The following is a 17,801-nucleotide window of genomic DNA, read 5'->3' on the forward strand; positions in this document are numbered from 1 at the left end:
TTCCATGGAAGTTTGGCCATGAAACACATCTACATAAAATCATAGTGATTACTGGCTTCATACAATATCAGACAATGAAATGTGAACCTAATGAGTTGGCAAATAGTTTTGGGATATAATATATTTCGCTCCTGTACAAGGCAACACTTTCTTATACATGTCCTGGGGAGTGACCAGATCCTCCTACATCACTTTTTAAATTACCTCCCATGACCTAACTTATCCTTGGTAACTGTTCTATAATTCCTGTAAATTAAGATGGCACATCAGTTATCATTCAACAGTTCCTAACAAGAAGTCTGATGAAACATGTTAATGGCTGTTGCAAGAAGGCAAACCAGCCTGAGGTGACAGTGCACTGTTGCTCTTCCTCCACCATGCTGGTCCAGCAGTGACGCTTTTTTGTCATATTCTAGGATTCTTAGCTAAAAGCTCAAAGGCACCGACAGAACTTATCAGGTGAAAAAGTACACTTTTTGCAATACATCACACTGTATTGACGTCAGTACGCCATTCAAGTCTGCCACCTCATAATCAAACGCACCCTTGGTAACCAATGTTATGATTCACGTCAGTTGTCATTGCATTGTAGTCTTCTACAGTGCAACTAACTAGGTTAGCACCCAGTTTCAAGGTTTACAGCTACTTCAGTCAGTCCACATCACTGGGGAAAATATACTGAACCACAAAAGAAACATCGCTTTGCAATATCTAATGCAAAATTTTGTTCTTGCAAGGTGGTGTTTTTATTATGTTTGTACTGTTTTCTTAACATGTTTTTCAATCCAAATTGACAGTTATTACCAATCACATGTTTTCTGATAACGCATATCGACCAAACGCACCGAAAAAGGCAGACATGGTAAAAGGTTCCGTATGACATTCGTGAAAATTAAAATGCACGTTCATGTTATGACAACCCCACCAATGAAAGCGGGTCCCAAGCTCTCCTGAAATCAGTCTTGTTTTGAGACAACCACCATGCCACGTCTTACGAGAGATCAGAGGAACCAAGTCGTGGGACGATTGCTAGTTGTCCAGACTGCACGGAGGGTAGCCAATCATTTTAATGTTCATGTTAGGACAGCAGGAGTGGTATCAGGTCACTAAGAGCATTCAAGACTGTCAACGCAGTGGGCAACCTTCAGTAACATCACAATGTCAAGAATGACAGGCTGTGCGCAACCATCTGCAGGATCGCTTCCCCAGAGCGACAGAAACAGAAGGCCAGACCATTTCTGACTCAAAACAGACCCATCAGTGCTGATACAGTCCGTCGACGCGGAAGAAACCTCTGCTGTCACAGATCATATCGTAGTCCTGTCCTCAACGCTCATCACCACCAAAAGCGACCAAATTGGAAACTCAGCACCGAAATTGAGGTTATCGACAATGGAGAACTGTGCTGTTATCTCATGAAAGCCGATTTTGTGTTTCGACAGTCGATGGCAGAGTGAGAGTATTGCGAGGGCGTGGTGAAATGTTTTCCAATGAGAGTATTGTTAAAAGAATCTCGTGGGGTGGTCCAAGCATCATAGTGTGGGGTGCAATCGGTCTTAACAGTTAGTTGACACCGTGGTGTTCCAGAATCTTGGTCCAGGATGAGGAAATGACATGACAGCTGCTCGCTATTTTGATTAAATCGTAATACCCCACGTTGTACCACATTTTGGACGATACAGAAATCATATCTTCCAGCAAGACAATGGTCGTGCCCACACTGCCAGAGCAACATTGGACTTCCTGAGACAACATGGCATCCAAACCCTACAGTAGCCTGCACCCAGTCCGAATTTAAGTCCAGTAGAACACCTTTGGGACGAGATTCAAAGAAGACTGAATGGCCTCCAACCAAGGCCGACAACTGCTGCTGGACTCAATCAGGTATTTCACAGAGTATGGACCCAAGTGCCTATGGCCTTCATCGACCGGGCTAATTCATTCATACAGACAATGCAACGATTTCATCCCCATAGTGGGCGACACACGATACTGACTTTGGGGTATCTTAATGGTACCATTTTTGGTGATTTGTTTGTGTTAACTCTCAATGTGATTCCCGAAAAAAGTGTTAACCATAATTGTCAAGTTTGAACTCAGTCCTCCTATTTGATTGTTAGAGTGATTAAAGTGTGTGCTTTAAGAAACCCCTATCAGTGCAACATTTCTTTTGTGGTTCAGTATATTATGTTAATGCCTTAGCTTGACTCAGGCAATGTTTGCTAGCTTAGCCTATGCCCTCAGTCCCAAAATGCATCCGTAGAATGTGACTAGTCAGCTTCATCTGGATGTACTGATCTAAAGTTTTATAGGAAGTTATATTGGAAGTAGAAATTTGACACTCATATTGCTCCCATATGGTTTATAGTTAAAGTTATAGCAACAATATCAGGCTATTACCTTGTTCGGGGAATGTATCCATCAATATCCACATAAAGGAATGAGATGCCATTCATCTGCAGCTGACAAAGTATCCTGTTCCATGTCAAGTGTCTGATAAGCGAAAAAAATGTGATCTATCGTTTCAGGTTTTTCACATTGGTGTATAGTCCCATTGGTCACCCAAGATAGCACACCTGGCAACTAATTGCATGACGTCCGCCATTCTTTAAAGAAGTAATTTAGTTAGCCAATAATGAGCAATCAATCAATGTATTGGCGGTTAATCCTTTGAAGGAAGGACGTTGTTTTTACACAGGCACTTTACGACAGGGTGTATTCAGTATAGATTAGTTAATCAACATACACAAACACTACCTTTTGATAAATCCGCTGTGCAGGATAAAAGCAATTAATCAATCAGCGTGTTATTGGTTAATCCTTTGATCGATGTTTGTTTTGTAACTCAGCTGACATTTCCCCTTACTGTAACCCGGGTTCGATTCCCCACATGGGTACAATGTGTGAAGCCCATTTCTGGTGTCCCCCGTTGTGATATAGCTGGAATAGGGTTAAAAGCGGCGTAAAACTAGACTCACTCTTACTGCACTTCCATGCGCATATTACATAAGATGTAATACATTTGCTACATCAGACTTCAATTTATAATGATGAGTATTTACTCCAGACACAAGAAATGCCAAATGGGAACCTTTGTCGGGTAATCTGAGTGGTGTTATCACTAATTATACCTTTTAGAAATTCATTAACTGACCATCAAGTGAATGATGAAAAATAACATGTGTAGGTTTACCACCAAACAAGGGTTACTGCAAGAGAGTAGTAATCGCTGTATTGCATGCAAGTATGATTGCCTGAAAAAAACTTATGGCCCGACACTGTTTTGAGGATACGAACAGCACTTCATTGTTACATAAGAAATATATATAAGCATTTGCTGTGTACTTAGTTAAAAACTGTATATGTACCTAAGTAAAATTTTAGATTCATTTTGCAATGGCAAAGTGGGGTTGTTTAGTTTATGGATTCAAATATATCAAATGTGTTTTTGATATCATAGCATACGTAACAGACATCAGATTTTTACATGATTAAATATTGAGGTAAAAAACACAGAAATAGGATCAAATTGGATCAGTCACTATACCATTCAAACATTTGAAAATCTGAAAAAAGCCTACACTGCTGGGATACTTTATTACAAGCAGACAAGAACTACCAGGGATATTTTCAAATAACGGCATCTGATGGGCATCCACCCTTCCTAATGTCCCACTGACTAGGTTGAAGAAATTCTGCCAAGGTGGTCAGTAGCCCAGTCCCCGTGTCCGTCACGGTCGAGGGGGCAGGGGCTGACCAGTTTGCAGCTAGGTTTCGTAATTAGACTGTTGGCGAGAACCATTAATCGCTCTGGATCAGTGGCCCTTTAAGCACTCTGTCAGTTTAGGTTAATGAGATCATCATCACATTCATTATCAGACCATCCTGAGTCTGAATCAAAACAACTGTCACAATTGTCATCATGTTTGTGCAACTCCAGGTCCCTCTGTTCAGCCTCTTCAACATGCTCAAGAGGAGTAGAATCATGTTCAGCAAGTTCAGTTGTTGGTGACACAAGCTTACTATACCTCCTGTCTTTCATTTCCAGCCAGTGGTACACGGCCTCTGTACAATCATATGGCCTTAATATCTGCTTGCCGTTTCGGCATGTTTGTTTACATGGCACCATTTGCGAATGATGACGGATGCATCGGCTATTTTGATTTGTGCTTATTTCTTAACGCTGACCAATCAAGACGCGTCTTAGAAACGGGTAGGATTTCAGCTTTGTGTGTAGTTTCACTAAGCTCAGAATTGTCGGCTTGAAAACAAAACAAAAAATACTAAAAGAATTAGGAAATTTTGAATGAAAAAAGGCCATGAAGAGAAATTTTCACAGACTGAAAATTTACACTAGCAAACCGGGCTACCGTCATTCTATTTTTACTAGCCCGGGAAAGTTTTACCTAGCATCGGGCTACCGGGCTAGTGGTTATTTCGAACACTGCATCAGCCCATTTAACATTCCCCAGTTAAGCATTTCTTCTGGTCTCTTATAAAAAAAAATAAGTTAAAATATATTGCCTTGGATAATCAGTTTTATTTATATAAAGGACACTCAAGTTGTTTTATTATGATACATAACTACTAGATAATAGATAGCAAACGGTTGAAGTCATTTGGTTCAAATTTACAAAGCTTAGTAATAGCTGCACTTGAACAAATGTCCAATAATTTAAAACATGTATTATTATATTATATTATGAATGAAATTGTGCATATTTTAGTTCAGTGTAAGATACTAACCCTTTGAAAGTAATATAATATATAATTGTGTGAACAAAACAACATCAAAGTTGTTTTTGTCAAATTTGTTTACATGTAAGAAAGTAGTAACACAAAGGGTTTATTTAAAGACTGAAAGATTGATGACATTATTAACATTTCATTCTGTCCAACAATATGGGATGTTCAATTGATGACATTTTCTGACTTTTGTCACACAATCAAACCTATTTAAACAGTATCTAAATACTGCTATGTGACTGTTATTTCATATCATAGGATAGCACTCTTATTTTACATCATATAATTCATGTGTTTTGTTCAATCACAGCCTAGACTTTGAAAAATAGTATTTAAATACAGGACTGGTATCACTAGAAAGTTAATGTGATAAAAGCACTACATTGTCTTGATTACAATATGTACAATTTTCAATACAGTCATACATAATCAGAGGAGTTTCATACAAAGAATCTGATTAATAGTAAAAACAATATCATTTGGTACTGTCTGCACTCTGTTGTTATCACATGTCCGACAGAGTGTGCACCATTAACACATAAGATATACTATTTAGCTTTATGTTTTGCTTTTGTTAATTCAGTATAAAACTTATCTGACAAAGGGAAATTTTGCAATAGGGATTTGCAAACATACTTGTCACTATGTGAAAAAAACACAAGGATAAAAGACCTGTACTGAATACATAGATGTTTCGTGTAAAAAATTTCCAAGTGCAATTTGCATTGCCTTCAGTGTCACTTCTGCGCCGTCTGATGAAAGCGTTTAGTACACTGTATGGCTTGGTCCTCCTTGGAAAGCAAACGTGTCCGTCTCACCGGTGACCAGCGAGACACTTGTTGCTTTGGAATATCAGGTGTGTGCTGCACTAAGGATTGACGAGTCTGCAATACAAAACATATGAAAAGATGTAATATTGGGAGCAGACTTTTTTATATACATCAAACAAGGTCTTACTGCCATTAGTGTAAGGCAGAAAATCATTTCAACCATCACTGAAGCCTGCAAACTACACTAGATCTTGATCAATCGTCAATGAAAGCTTCAAAGACAAAACCCATTCTATGTAGAAACTGTGTGAAGGGTTTCATAATATGAGCTGAGCAGAACTCTGCACTGGTCGTGTAGACTTGGGAAAATGGACGTGGAGCCTGTGGATAGAGACAAGGAGAATGTCCAAGAGGTCCAAGATTTCCTTGAGCATTCATAGGAGGGAAATGGAGAAATGCATGTTGGAGCCCTTCATTTTGAAGATCATGTTAGTCTGGGTAGTAACAAGACAGGGGAGTAGATGCTTGGTGTGTGTGTGGTGTGTGTGGTGTGTGTGTGTGTGTGTTAGGAATGATTTTATTCCTCATTTGTAACCATGGTAACTCAGAGATTTGTCAACTGCACTGGTGTATACACCACTGTCTTTGAGAAAGTTTGGGTAGTAAAAAGACGGGGGTAAATACTTGGGGTTAGAGGGGTGGGGCTCTAATGATTTTATTGCTCATTTGTAACCATACCTGTGAAGGTCTGGGTTAAAATGTGCCTTCAATAACCCATGCTTGTCGTAAGAGGTGACTAACGGGATCGGGTGATCAGGCTCGCTGACATGGTTGACACATGGCATCTGTTCCCATGCTCATGCTGTTGATCACAGGATTGTCTGGTCCTTAGTGTTCCCCCTAGGCACATTTAGGAGGGCGCTGCGCCCTGCCCTTTGATTTTTGCGCCCTGCCCTTTTTGTTTTGCGCCCTGCCCTTTTCGCCTCAATCCCAGTTTTTTTTCCAGCTGTGCTTGATTTTACAACAACCCGTGTGTATTTTCCGGATTTTATTAAGGACGGAGTTCTCTCCCTTTCAAGGGGAGACGCCAAATTGTTTTGATAATGATTAGGAAATTGGCATTTAAACCATGGCGAAGTCAAATGTGTTTAGTTCGCTTTACAAATCACAATGCCTACCAAGGAAAGAATCAAATGGAAAAGAGAAGAAGCGGTGAAGGTTGAAGCAAGGAAGTGTCGCCGACTAATAGATTTCTTCGCTCCTAACAGGTATGTGCCTCTAAGTTCGTGATTTTTAGGCCGTTGATTTCCCTTTCAATTTCACATGCCTTTCAAATAAGACCTTCATTTATTAAAGACAACGATGTGTGAACTACATGGAATGTATTTTGGTACGTTTGGGGGACCGATATTCATGTGACTGTGCTGTTTAGGTGAAATCTGAAACTCGAAAATATCCGCCATTTTGAATCCATCGGCAATTTGAAATTGATCTTGAATTATTTTGTTGTTTGTCCTGGGAAATGAAATAGTTAATACAGCTTGCATAACAGCTTCACTTGGTAGCCTTGTTTTTAGTGTTTACTGTCGATTTCATAAAAATGTAAGTCTTGAAGGCGTAAAACTATTTTACGATTTCAAACAATGGGAAGCCACACCCTTGTCGAGGCTCTCCACAGTAGATACTTACGTTCAGGTGTATTATTGTGTGATATTTTTGTTTTAATAATTATGATTGCAAATTTAATATCTAAGAATATTTTGAATATGGTATATGAACTTTGTAATTTTTTTTTTTTTCAGACCGGACGAGTCAGAGGTAGTTTCCTATGAAAATTCAAGGGCACACGAGACAGAGTCAGTTATTCCAACACAGAAGAAAGATGGTGGTCACAAGACTGCATTTGACACAAAGTGGCAACAAAACCGTCCCTGGTCGAGGTACTCAGAAGATGACAAAAAGAAGGGAATGATGTTTTGTTCATTATGTTCTAAGTGGAACACCAAGGGCAGAAATGGACTTAATGTCGACCAAACACAGATTGAGTGGAGTCAAGTAAAGGAGCTTGACACCAGTTCACCCTCCACCATTTTGAAGACTCAAGCCTCAACTTGGAAACTTGAATCCAAACATTGTTCAATTACTGTCCATTCATGCAACTGTGATTGTCCACTTCTGAAGTTGAGAGAGTGTTCTCAAAAGTGAAACTGATTGTGACAGATTATAGAAACAGACTCAGTGTTCAAAATTGCAACGGACTTCTCATGATTAGCCTGAATGCATCGTCAGTTTCAGACATTGACTTGAAAAAAGTTGTTAACAGATGCTTGGCAAGAAAGAAAAGAAGACTGTAAATTGTTGTTTGCGTGTTTTGTGAAATTGTAAACAAATGTGACAACAGGTTAATGTCTGGAAATGCTTTTTTTTCCAAATTTTGATCTTAAAATACAAAATGAGAAGAGTAATAAATGAACTTTAGAAATAAAATTATAAGAGCATTTAACTTCATATACATTTTGTTATTGTTATTTTTTCAATAATCCTCACCAAAGTGCCCTTTTAGAATATGAAGTGCCCTTTTTGTTTAATTTACCCTGCCCTTTCTGAATCCTAGGGGGAACACTATGGATGTCAATGCTAGCCCACATCCTGTATATGCTGTTGGGGATTTCTTATGCCAAGATTTGGTAACAAATCTACCTTGGCCTGCCAAGAGTCCAGATCTCAATCCCAAAAGAGGATGTTTGGACAGAATATGCCAGAGAGATCTTCCAAAACAAAATCTTGATGTACCTCTTGCTTGTACCAAACCCTCCATCAACACTGGTGCCCAACACCTCAATGTCAAATTCAAAGTCTGATGCAGTCAATGAGGATGATATTGCAGTTGGCAGATGTTGACGTGCTCAGTTATTGAAACTTATGTTATTCCTGAGGATTGTATGCCAGAATTTTTGCAAATGACTTCACTTGTTAATGTCATGTGACAGCACTTCAAAATGAGTCAAATTTTACCATGTTTGCTTCTCTGAATAAATTTATCTGCAGAGCAAACTTTCATTCTTTCTGAGTTTAAATTTGCCATTCAATTATTCCTTGAGTGTCAGTTTAGCCAGATAGTATATTAAATTGAGGTTTAGATAAGTTCCTTTGCTATCATTAAAAGGGAACATATTGCTACAATGGAAACAGACTTTTTTCCATGTGTATATAAATATGTCCTCACTAAGTCACAATAAGAAAGCGATTGACTAGATTGGGGATAGCTTGGGGCTTACCAAGAGCATGCTGAATGCTTGGGGATGTGTCCATTATGAATGGGTTGTGTTTGGGTGAGGTGTAACAAAGCCGGGAACATTAAGGATACATGTTCTGAAAATATTTTCCACTCACCATGGAAGGCATATAAATGCAATCTGTTAGATGAAATAAGTTTCCAAACTTCACAATTTTTATGTTTACATTTCAACAAAACTTACAGTCTACAGATCTGTTAGTCTCTCGTACAGACCCTGAAGCAAATATATCCAAGAAAGCCCACACAAGTCTAGAAAATGTGGCAAGTCTAGATTTCCTCAGCTTCAGGAGTAGAACTTAAAAACCTGTCAATACTCTCCTTCCACTTTGTAATATAGTCACAGAGTTGGTTGACACATATCAGTGCATCCCATTTGTGTAGATTGATGCTCATACTGTTGATCACTGGATTATCTGGTCCAAATTCTATTATTTACAGACAGCTGGAAGATTGCTGAGTGTGGCATAAAATTAAAACTCACTCATAAAATTAAAACTCACTCACTGACTGCTTAATACACACCAAAACATTTGACATAGTCATAACTAACTGACATATACATGAAGAGTATTTTGCCATTGCAGGGGATATTGATGACTTTTTCTGCTTGTTACATTATAGAAATGCGACATTAATTAAACTTCCACATATAGTGCAAACACAACCTTTGGATTTTGGAGAATATAAATAGCTTTGGATTATTTTTTAGGGAGATCCAGTTGTCCAGCCATAGGAATATCAAGAGATGCTACCCTGAGCTGGTATCCCAGCTTGCTCTCAAAATAGATTTGGCGACCCTTGATACTCATTACCCCAAATCGGCCCACACCACTGGCAGTAGGACCGGAGGCGGTGGGGGCAGTAAATATTCCTGTCACACACAATTAAACCAGTAATGGGTGAAAAGAATCTTTGCATGTGTTGTGAAATTCCAAGAAATTATCCCTCTGCAGATTTGTCTAGTCTCTGAAAATGAAGAAAGTCTCAGGGCTCCTTTTCATTATATTTTTTAATTTTTTACTATGAACTTTTTCAGTAAAATATATTCATTTCAGAGACTAGTTGTTAGTCTACAGATCTGTATAAGAAGTTAAACAACAATTTTGCACTAGCCATATCCTTTCTTTTCTTGATTAGTCTGTAAAATGTTCATGAAAATTAAAAGCAGGTGATCTGAAATCACAAGAATGAATCCAGTGGTTAGTGTGCTGTTTTCTAAAACACAATCCCTGGGAATACAGAGGATGAGTCAGTTTGTAAAAAAGACTTTTGCGGTTTTATCCCTTTTGGGCACGAGTAAATGTTTCAAATTAAGTTGGTTTGTTAGGTCTCTGCACAATCCTTTTGGCAATTGTAGTTCCATTCACAATGAGTTGGTTATGAAAATTGATATTTCACATGAACAGAGTAAAACCTTGATATCTGCAGTGTTAAGCCACATTGTAAACCAAAAGTTACTGTGTTCTTTAATCTGATTGGTTGAAAAATGTCATCGAATGGTATTCGATTCCCGGAAATTCACTGAGTATTAATACGTAGAAACATCGCTCACACCATTGTACTGTTATGTCATCTGCTGTGATGACGTCATTCAAATCATATTGTGACGCAAAGTCTGAATGACGTCACAAATGAGCAGTTCCGGATGCTACCATTGGAGACAGCTGAAACGACCAGCTGATGACATTTCACTGCTGTACCCATACTCAATGTCAATGAGTGCAGACACAAAAATGTGTGTGGACCTTTTGGTTTACTTTTGTGTTTACAATGTCGATAAACATCATGTGTTGGCCAATTTCCGGGTGTTATTGAGTATTTGAAGTACGGGAATGCCGGAGGTTTCAAATGAAATATTCCCGTAATTCAAATACTCAATAACACCCGGAAATTGGCCAACACATGATGTTTATCTCCTAAATACTTACCTTTGAATATATAACAGTTGATCTTTGAGTGCAATTTAAATGTACAGGTGCTCTGCATATATTTCAAGTGTGGACATATTATGCATTTCTTGTTACATATCGTCAAAACAATATATGTTTACATATTAAGGGGCTTTCCAAACCAAAAGAGGAAGAGGCCTAACTGTTATTGTATCTGAGCTAGATCTAGTGAACTAGTTCTTTCGTACCTCTTTGCAGGAAACTTTGTGCATTCAAAACACATACTTTATACCAAAAAACATGGAACAATAACTTCAACAGCTACAAAAAAACCTACATTTCCTGATGGAATACGTCTCCGAGTGGCAGAACCAGGCCTATCCATCAGAAATACAGGAGACTCGCTCGTCAGGGACAGAGATTTGTGGGAATTCACTGAGCTATTACTGCTAACACTACTCCGCATAGAATAAGGACTGAAACAAAAGCAACATAACAATAACAAAGGGAGCCTGCACAAATGAAATTGTTATGCAAAAGTAAGTTGTAAATGAAGTAAAACTAGTTTCACACAAAAGACATAACAATTGGTTAAACATTATGTTCAAATTCACATAATGATTATTAAATGAAAAGATTTCATGTAATGATATGCATGCATGGGCGTAACTCAAATACTATGCCGAGTCTGTTAGAGGGAGGGAGAGAAAGAGATAGTGTATTCATTTATTTATGTATGTATTTATTACCAGCCAAGCAAGAAAGGAAACTGGAATACAAGCTTAAATAACTGTCAACAGGGTGGTGAGCACAGAGATGTTTCAAGCTTAGTGAGCGGAACAGAATGGCTGTCACACAAACCTAGCTGGCACAGAACTGGTGGAGGACTTAGAGGGGGTTGGGAGGAAAGACTTCCTCTTTTCCTTCCGCTCAGAGCAGGGCGTCCTCTGACCATGTGAACTTTGAGACCTTGACACAAACAAAGTATCATGAGTTTATTATATCTTAGAATTACTTAAAATGATAAGGTAATTTTCTGACTAAAATTGATATTTTATACTTATCCTGACTCATGCTAAATGCTTGTCTCCTTCTTCTTGCGAATGATAATGGAACACTTGAAATCCCTTGAAGTTCCCTTCTAAAAAGACGGACGTAAAATCATCACTCACCCACGAGTGGCCTCCCTTACCCCTTTGGCACCCTTTTCGTCACATGACCAGCCATGTTTTGTCACTCTCTCCGTATGAATGCCCGACACCCGGATTTACAGGGAGGTTGGGAGGGCTGACCTCATGAGTCAGGATAAGTATAAAATATCAATTTTAATCAGAAAATTACATATCTTTCCTTATCCTGACTCGTGTTAAATGCTTGCAGAATCCGTCGGAATCGGTGGTGGGTCAGGCCACTTCTGGATTCACTGGCTGTTGATTTACATCCTGTGTTACCCCCCATGGGAACTTATGACGGCACTGCTGATGATTCTGTTCTTTCAACTTCCTCTGATGAGTCTGGGGGGAACCACAACTTGTCAGATTTCTTCCGAAACTTCTGACATTTTCGTGTGGATTTTAGAAATACTAATGTTCCATTAGTTATCTATTGCAACTCCATCTCCATCAAGTGGAGATGCGACCCTTCTTCATGTAAGAGTATGCCCTATACAAGTACAGGGTCTATCACTCATGCTAGTCTGTCCTAGACGTGTGCATGGACTTTAACCATTTGCTCCCCAGAGCGTTGGTTTTCACAAGTCACGTGATAAAAAGGGTGAGATTTTTCTCAGCGCCTTTGTGGAGCCGTTAGTTGTTGTGCTACAAGTGGCCCAAATTGGTGAATGCCTGAGACGTCTTCGGTGGCAATGTCTCTGAGGTAGTGGTTGGCAAACACCGTGTCCGATTTCCAAAAGCAGCCCTCCATCATTGTTCTAATCGAGCAGTTTCCATGCAGAGCAAGTGTAGATGCCAGGGCTCTGACTTCGTGGGGATTGGAGGCTCAAGTCCTGCTGCTTTGTAGGTCCTTAGTATAACGTCTCTCATCCATATCGATATCGTTGTCCATGAGACTTCCGTGGATAAGGGGATGAATAGGTGCTTGAATTTTCGTCTCCTTGTTTTTTGTCCTTTGTAGGTAGACTTTTAGTGCTCTGACAGGGCATAAGGATAGATCCTGTGTATCCTTTTGCCCAAGGACTGTAGAAGGAGCTGGGATGTGGAACTGTCTGTCAGGCTGGCCGGGCAGTTGGTTCTTGGCAATAAAGTCCCATCTCAGTCCTAGATGTACGATGTCACGATGTCTTGATTCAAATCGTGTTCGTTCAAAGTCCAGAGCATGTATTTCTGACATCCGTGCTGCTGTTGCTAGGGCGATCAGAAACAGCGTTTTCTGTGTCAGTAGTTCAAAGGATGTCACTGGTGAGATGTTGTAGAACTACGTTGAGATCCCAGGCAGGAGCCTTGAATTTCTTTTGTTGGTCTTCCAACTTGAACGAGCAGTAGTAGTAGTGCCAGTATCTCTGTTACTTTAGTCAGCTTGACACCCGTCTTCATGGTGATAACTGTGCTGAGAGCAGCCAGGTACGTTGAGAGTGTTGAACATTTTCTCGTCTGTCGCAAATGACACAAGTATTTCGCCACTTGAGGATGGGTTGCTTTTACCGCTGTAAAGCCTTTCCTCGTTGCATACTGTTCAAATCTCTACCACTTGTCGTCATACAAGTTGCAAGTTGATCTGCATAGAGCTAGTGTCACTGCTTTCGCTGCTCTGGCGGAGTACCCTCTAGTCTTCAGGCAAGCTTTGATACGCTCCACGCGTGTAGCTGGAACAATGCCGGATTCCCGTGAGCTTGCTTGGCGTGTGGATGGAAGAGCAGGTTCAACCACTCTGGTAGTTTCAGGGTTGGACTTCCGAGTTCTTGTATGAGGACGGGAAACCATACCCTCGCTGGCCAATAGAGCGCGACCAAAATCAGTTGCAGCGTTGTTGTCTGCTTGATTTTCTGTAATACTTGTGGTAGTAGTGCTGGAGGTGGAAACGCATAAGCGTTTAGTCCTTCCCATGAGATGCTAAAGGGTCTGTTGCCCATGCCTGAGGATCCGGAATCGGTGAGACGAATGTTGGTAGTTGCTTGTTGTACTTTGTTGCAAACAGGTCTATCAGTGGAGATCCTATTGCCTGTATGATAAACCGGAATGCTTCTGGATGTAACATCAATTCCGTCGGGGATGGTTGTAGTGGACGAGATAGGGCGTCTGCTATGACATTCTTTGCTCCTGGAATGTGGCATGCCTTCATGTAGATGTTCAGGTCATCGACGATGCTGAACAGGAGAAAGCTGAGTTGTAGCAAACTTGTTGATCTTGTTGATCCTTGTTTGTTGATGTAGAACGCTACTGTGGAGTTGTCCGTGTGGACCGTGAGTCTTGCGTTCTTTAGGACGCTGGACCAGTGTTGTAAAGCGTTGATCACTGCTTTCATCTCCAACAGGTTGATGTGCAGACTCTGATCCTGACTCGACCACTTCCCTGCTGCCACTTCGTTGTCGAGGTGGGCACCCCATCCTTGTAGCGATGCATCCATGTAGAGATTAGTGTTGCAAACCGGCTCTGACATAAAAGTTCCTCCGCAAACATTCGACTTCCAAATCCACCATAAGAGGTATGCTTTCAGGCTGTCTGGTAGTGTCAGCGGATCCAGACTGTCGAGATGGGCGTTCACAAATATTTGTAGTGGGCGCAGTTGTAATCTCCCTCTGCGAGTCATGTCTTGAGCTGAGGTGAGTAGACCGAGCATGCTTTGCCAAGCACGTAGTGTCAACGGAGAGAGCATTGCTTGAGATATCATATGTTGTATGTTGACCCAACGATCCTCTGGGACGACTATGCGATTCACCGGCATGATGAGTCGTATCCCTAGAAATTGAAGATCCTGTTTCGGCTCCAGTTCCGACTTGAGGAGATTTACCAGCCATCCTAACTGAATGAGAAGCCTGATGGTGAAGTCTAGTTGCAGTCTGAGTTGACTGGGATCTTGATGAACTTGAATTACGTCGTCCAGGTAAAAAGCACTGCGCAGACCTCGACGATGTAGATATGTGACGATGGGCTTGGTCACTCAAGTAAACAACCAGGGGGCCAACGATATTCCAAACGGTAGAACCTTCCACTGGAAGTGATGTCCGTTGAAAAGGAATCTTAGGTATTGCCTTGAGTCTGGATGTATCGGGATGTGTAGGTACGCATCTTGTAGATCTATGCTGGCGAGGTAGTCTGATGGACGAACGAGATGTCGGAGCTGAGGAAGATGTATCATCTTGAATTTTGCTGGTCTGCGGAGATACTCCTGGTTGAACTTCCTCATGTTGTAGATGAGCCGAAACTTCTCCTTGGAATTCTTCTTCGGTACCAGGAAAATTGGGGAGTAAAAACCGGGCGTGATGAGATCTTGATTTATCTCTTCTACTGCATCTTTGTCGAGTAGAGTCTTGATTGCGTTGTCCAGTTTCTCTGTCTGGTCGCCTGCGTAGTTGAAGGCCAGCGGGTTGCTTGTAAGCGGCAGGGTGGCTTCCAACTGTATCTTGTACCCTCTGTGTAGTATCTGGGATACATAGTCGTCCTGTAGTATTCCCCAATTCTCCCAGTATCTTTGAAGACGTCCACCCACTGTCGAAGGTTGTACAGGAACGGCTGGGGGTGGAAGACTCCAGTCGTTCCAAACCTGTCCTTCAGCGCTTGGTTCCCCTGGCACCCCTGGGTGCGCGGCCTCTTCCGGGGTTTCTTCTGGGGGCTCTGGTTGGGCAACGCAAAGAACCTCTTCCTCCTCTTGAGCTGGAATACTTCTTTTCTCAAGATTTGTTGGAGTAGCACCGGGACGTCGGGCGAATCGCATTTGCCAAGGTATCTATGGACTTTATCATCATGACCTCCCTTGATTCGTGTGTGACCTCTTTGGCGACTTCTTCAATTCCTCCTCCTAAGATGGATGATGCTGACCATGGGGCTCTGTATAAGGACTTGGTGAACCGCTCACTCCAGGTGCACGATGACAATAATCCTTGTATCCTCAGGAGAGTCAGGCCCGTTGATGTGGATGCTAGAAGCTCCGACATAAACGGGTGGTCCTTTTTCTGAGTCAGTAGCGCAGAATATATCATCCGGTCGTCTTCGGCGTTGGAGTTCTTGAACTTCGAGATGAGTGCTTCGTTGATAGCCCTAGACCTGGCTAGTCCGAAGAAGGTACCTCTAGTAGTTGTATCAGTTGCGCTAGCTTCTTGTCTTCTATCTTGTAAGTTCTATAGCGGGAGTCGTTGATGATCTTGTAGTCCTCATCTATCTCTGGTGCCTTCAGAAAGGGTTCCATGTGATGTAAGGGGAATTTCCTGGAGTTGAACGTCGGGATATGCTGATTCTGGAACTTGGTAGCCTTATCAAAGGCTGAGCTGAGACTGTCCGGTACTTGGGAGATCGGGTTGATAGGCGGAAAGGTGAGTGTGTCGAAATCATCGTTGGACATCTTGTATGTAAAGGCTTCGTCTGTGTCCCTGGAAGGTGATGCTAGGTCCAGGCCATTAGCAATCTATGAGGTTACTTCCGTATCGGAGAATATGACTTCACCTTCTTCCTCTGATTTAGACATATCCCGCTCTGACGATCCACGACGATGTGAGTCTCTGTGTGAGGATCTGTATGACGAACTGCGCGCAGGTGAACGATGCCGATGTGATCGTGTATCCTTCCTGGAGTCTTGAGATCTCTCTCTAGGCCTTCGTGAAGGTTGATTCTTGACGTAGTTTCCCCTCTGTAAGATGTGGAGTGCCTGCGTGCCAGTTCCCGATGTGTGTCTGAGTCCGATGCTGATGACGACCCGTATCTATGACGTCTGTAGGTTTAGGGAGAACGCCTCGATCTACTTCTGCGTGGAGAATTCTTAGCGGCTCCTTCAGGGATGTCTTAGATTGAGCTGACGTTGGTAGCGTTGTCCAGGCTCCTAACTTCAGATGGGGAAGATCGCCGGGTGCGTGAGCCTTCACGCAGGCTTCCCTCTTCTTCCAAGTGCGTTGGAGAGACTGCTGAATCTTCACACAGGCTAGTAGTCATCACAGTGGTCTTCGTAGCAGCTTTTTCCTGCGCGAAGCGACGTTCCATCATCGACATCATCTGGTCTGGAAACTGTTGCATGAACAGCCCCGGGTTGCAGTTCTGCGATGTCTGAAGAGACTGCTGCAGGGTTGATGATGCTTCTGACAACGATGAGGCGTCTTCTAAGGTACTTGTGAAGAGCTGACGCTGCTGCTATCAATGTCTGCACTGATAAAGTTGCCGATGTAGATGTAGAAGCAGGCTTTGTCTTCTTGCTGATGACTGTGACTTTAGGTATGAGGATGGGGGGGATCATCATACACGTCTGCTGCTTCTGGAGGTACAATCTTGGCAGAGAAGGATCTCGTCTTCTGTGTAGAGCTGTGTAGAGACTTCGATGAAGTCTTAGGGGTAGTAGCCTTCTTCTTCTGCGTTGAAGACGATCTAGTCTTCTTCGTCTGCAAAGAGGTCAGCTCCGTTGACGACAATCTCTTATTGGCTCCAGAGTTCATCACTGGAACAGCGACCTGCCCCCCTAAAACGCTCGGCAATTCACTGGAATTATGAACAGCAGCAGTAGTTAACACACGGTTATCAGCACAATCACTCGTTTTAGACATGACTTGTGAATACCGTCTTACCCAGTCCTTAGCACTAGGGGTGGGTATTGCAGAGAATTTTCATATTGCGATATATTGCGATGTGAAAGCATGTATTCCGATATGTATTGCAATATATTGCATGAAGTATTTTTATACAAAAACTACTTATAATCGAGTTACTTCTTGATTTATAGAGTAAAAACACATCAAAATCACTAGGCTTGATTAAGCTTTAATAACAACTTTTAATCATGATAAAATAAAAATGTGAATAATATTTGACACAAATTAAACAAGGACATATCCGAACATATCCGAGTGTTACGAAGTTTTCCCAATGCAAGTCAAAATACCGGTTTTCGATCAGCGTATCGCAATACTTATCGTTTTCATGTCTGAACCGGTAAATACCGGTA

The 17,801-nt window shown here is 41.5% G+C and overlaps 1 protein-coding gene across 2 annotated transcripts in view; it reads right to left on the reverse strand.

Annotated features, from left to right (window-relative positions):
* Nucleotides 1-4,520: 4,520 nt before the first annotated feature.
* LOC124276845 (G2 and S phase-expressed protein 1-like) overlaps nucleotides 4,521-17,801 on the reverse strand; it is a 48,721-nt gene continuing 35,440 nt past the window's right edge. For both annotated transcript variants that reach the window (XM_046712496.1, XM_046712497.1), the window contains exons 10-12: nucleotides 11,565-11,672; nucleotides 11,041-11,179; nucleotides 4,521-5,630 (exon numbers count right to left, since the gene is read on the reverse strand). In XM_046712496.1, coding sequence (XP_046568452.1) covers nucleotides 5,484-5,630; nucleotides 11,041-11,179; nucleotides 11,565-11,672 — 394 coding nt within the window. In that variant the 3' untranslated portion in view covers nucleotides 4,521-5,483. The remainder of the gene's footprint in view (nucleotides 5,631-11,040; nucleotides 11,180-11,564; nucleotides 11,673-17,801) is intronic.

This window comes from Haliotis rubra, unplaced genomic scaffold (assembly GCF_003918875.1).
Source record: "Haliotis rubra isolate DU_JTF1 unplaced genomic scaffold, ASM391887v1 Scf214, whole genome shotgun sequence".
Lineage (NCBI taxonomy): Eukaryota > Metazoa > Mollusca > Gastropoda > Lepetellida > Haliotidae > Haliotis > Haliotis rubra.